We start from the raw sequence: 3,066 nt of genomic DNA on the forward strand, positions 1-3,066 counted from the left end.
ATTAGGGCCTTGCAAGCACTGATTCATTCACAGGGCGGATTCCGAGCAGCGAGCCACTCGCTTTGCTATCATGCCACAAACGAGACATTGTTTTATGACCTCGATGAACTTGATGTTTCGTTTTGTTACCTAGATGTCTCGTTTTGTGTGCGCATGTGTGGAGTGTAAATCGAAACGAAACAGCTTGGCAGTCAGAATAAAAAAGCTAGATCTATTCCTCCTTAAGGATGAATATCATCAGCTCTCATTGCCGTATGCTATGTTCATTATTCGTACTGGGCTGTGCAAGACTCGATTCTACGCCAATGCATGTATTTGTATCGTCTTTCATAACATCCCCACCCCACCCTCTGTCTGTGAGTGAAATAATTGGAGAGTCCGTGTGTGTGTGTGTGATGTTTTGTTTTAGTTTATTTGATGTGTTTTTTTTTTGTTTTTGTTTTTTTTTGCACGGGGTGATATCCCTTCCCCCAATGAATCATCTCTCTTAGTAATTAGTTCGTATTAGAGACTGTTCGGCAAATGGATGATGCCAAGTCTGCAAAGATAGATCATCATCAAGCCCTACTGCAACCTCCTCGTGGTGTCGAACGGTAACAGGTCAAGCTGGCCAACTGCAGAGGGCGACAAGAATAGGCAATGGCAAACCATTCTTGTAACTTTGCCGAGTTAACTGCATGAATAAGTCAAAAAGTTAAACGGTGACAGCGTAAAGGGGAGCATGTTTTCACGGAAGACTGCTGCCTCGCTCGGTTGGGAGCGTGATGTTCGTCAGGTCACACCGAACCGTCAGCCAGTTACTAGGCGAAATAAATTTAACAAATGTGACAAAACCAAAATTGGGACATGGAATGTCAGGACCTGTGCCCAAAAAGGAAAACTAAACAACATTCTAAAAGAAATGAAACGGCTCCAAATAAATATTCTTGGCCTGGCAGAGATGAGATGGAAAGAGCAGGGAACCATGTCAAAACAAGAAAACAACACGACATATAAGATCATATGGAGTGGTGGAACCTCTTTCCAAAAAGGAGTAGGGATGATCTTAGACCAAAAATCAACCAAATTTTACAAAGGGCACGTAGCAATCTCAGACAGAGTTTTGCTGGTTAAGCTAAGAGGACCTGTAGTTGACACCAATATTATTCAAGTTTATGCACCAACAGAAGAGGCGACAGATGCAGATATGACAGAGTTTTACCATTCACTAGACAAAGCAAAACGAATGTGTAAATCACAAGAAGTCCTTATGGTAATGGGGGACCTAAATGCTAAGATTGGCAGAGGCAGAGATGGTGACATAATCGGACCACATGGACTCGGAGACAGAAATGAACGAGGAAACATCTGGGCAGATTGGTGTAGAACAAATAAATTAATGATTTCAAACACCTGGTTTCAACAACACCCAAGAAGAACCTGGACATGGCAATCACCAGGGGACAGAGCAAGGAACCAGATAGACTTTATAGCAGTATCATCAAGATTCAGAAATGGCATATTAAATTGCAAAACCTATCCAGGCGCCGATGTAGACAGTGACCATGTCCCAGTTGTTTGTACAGTAAGGATAAAGTTTAAAGCTATTCAGAGAACAGCTGGTAGAATAAAGAGGGATTACAGGTTATGCAAAGACAATGGCATACAAACAAAAATGAGAGAAGAATTTGAAAATGCACTCATGATACAAAGCCAAAGTGAACCTGATAACGAAAAATGTGAAAAACAATTTGATATATTCCAAAAGTGTGTCAAAGCAACTGCAGAAAAGCATTTACCAATAGCTCAAATAAACAGCAAAAAGGAATGGATGACAAATGAAATTCTAAACCTATTTGAAGAAAGACGAAAATGCAACAGAGGGTCTGCAGAATACCAAACATTGAACAACCACATTAAATCCAAATGCATCGAGGCACACGAGAACTATCTAGACTGGAAATGCTGCGAAATCGAAAGAGAATACAAACCCAACCCCCAACAAGCTCACCAAAGAATAAAAGAACTATCAGGGAAAAGCAAAAGCAAAGCAGCAGGAAGTTGTATCCAAAACAAACAAGGGGAACTGCTATTTGAAGAACAACATATAGAAAACCGATGGGTAGAATACATAGGCGAACTGTACAATGATCCAAATAGAAATGAACCACCACTGAAATTCAAAGAACCATTAAGCGGACCAAACATCACCAAAAGTGAAATTGAACATGCCATGGAACGAATGAGGGATGGTAAAGCAACAGGCCCTGACGAAATATCTGTAGAGGTATTAAAAAGCCTAGGAGATCTAGCAATTGATGAACTTCACATATTATTCAACAATATATACAATACTGGGAAAATTCCAGAAGATCTCTGTAACTCTATTTTCATAGCAATACCAAAGAAAGCAGGTGCAGTCAGATGCGAAAATTTTAGAACTATAAGTTTAATAAGCCACATCAACAAAATACTGTTGCGTATAATTATCAACAGGCTAAGGAATAAGATTAACCCCGAAATCGCAGAAGAACAATATGGATTCCAACCTGACAGAGGGACAAGGAACGCAATATACCTCCTCCGTGTTTTAAGTGAAAGAGCTATACAGGTTCAGACCCCACTATACCTCTGTTTTGTCGACTACAAAAAAGCTTTTGATAGAGTACGCCACGAAGAAATACTAAAACAACTGCACTCCATTGGCGCTGATGAGAAAGACCTCAGACTCATGCAAACATTATACTGGCATCGCGGAAAATTGCCATTTGAAATCCCAAATTTTGCCAAATTTTGCCACAAAAAAATGACAATTTTGCCACAAAAAATAGAAAAATTTGCCACATTTTGCCGTAAAAATTGCCAAATTTTGCAAATTTTGTTAACTAATCGGATAACTTTTTTTCGTTCCCGGGGACCCCAAATACTACAATGATCTGAAGATGCACACAAAAGTCACTCAGGTGCAGATCAGAATGAAAAATGATTTAAAACATCAATCTTAATCTTATATCAAAACAAAAGTACGAAAAACCTGCAAAGAGAGGTATCAAAATTTAATTAAACAAGATATTCATAGGAAATAAA

The 3,066-nt window shown here is 39.3% G+C and overlaps 1 protein-coding gene across 1 annotated transcript in view; it reads right to left on the reverse strand.

The window, feature by feature from the left end:
- Nucleotides 1–422: 422 nt before the first annotated feature.
- The window catches only part of LOC144975010 (uncharacterized), a 6,444-nt gene continuing 3,800 nt past the window's right edge, over nucleotides 423–3,066 (reverse strand). The window contains exon 5 of the mRNA XM_078918656.1: nucleotides 423–3,066. This exon is cut by the window's right edge and continues 567 nt beyond it. Within this exon, the coding sequence (XP_078774782.1) occupies nucleotides 3,040–3,066 (27 nt within the window). The 3' untranslated portion in view covers nucleotides 423–3,039.

This window comes from Berghia stephanieae, chromosome 6, assembly GCF_034508935.2.
Source record: "Berghia stephanieae isolate SIO BIC M18660-M18661 chromosome 6, UCSD_Bste_1.3, whole genome shotgun sequence".
Classification (NCBI taxonomy): Eukaryota; Metazoa; Mollusca; class Gastropoda; order Nudibranchia; family Aeolidiidae; genus Berghia; species Berghia stephanieae.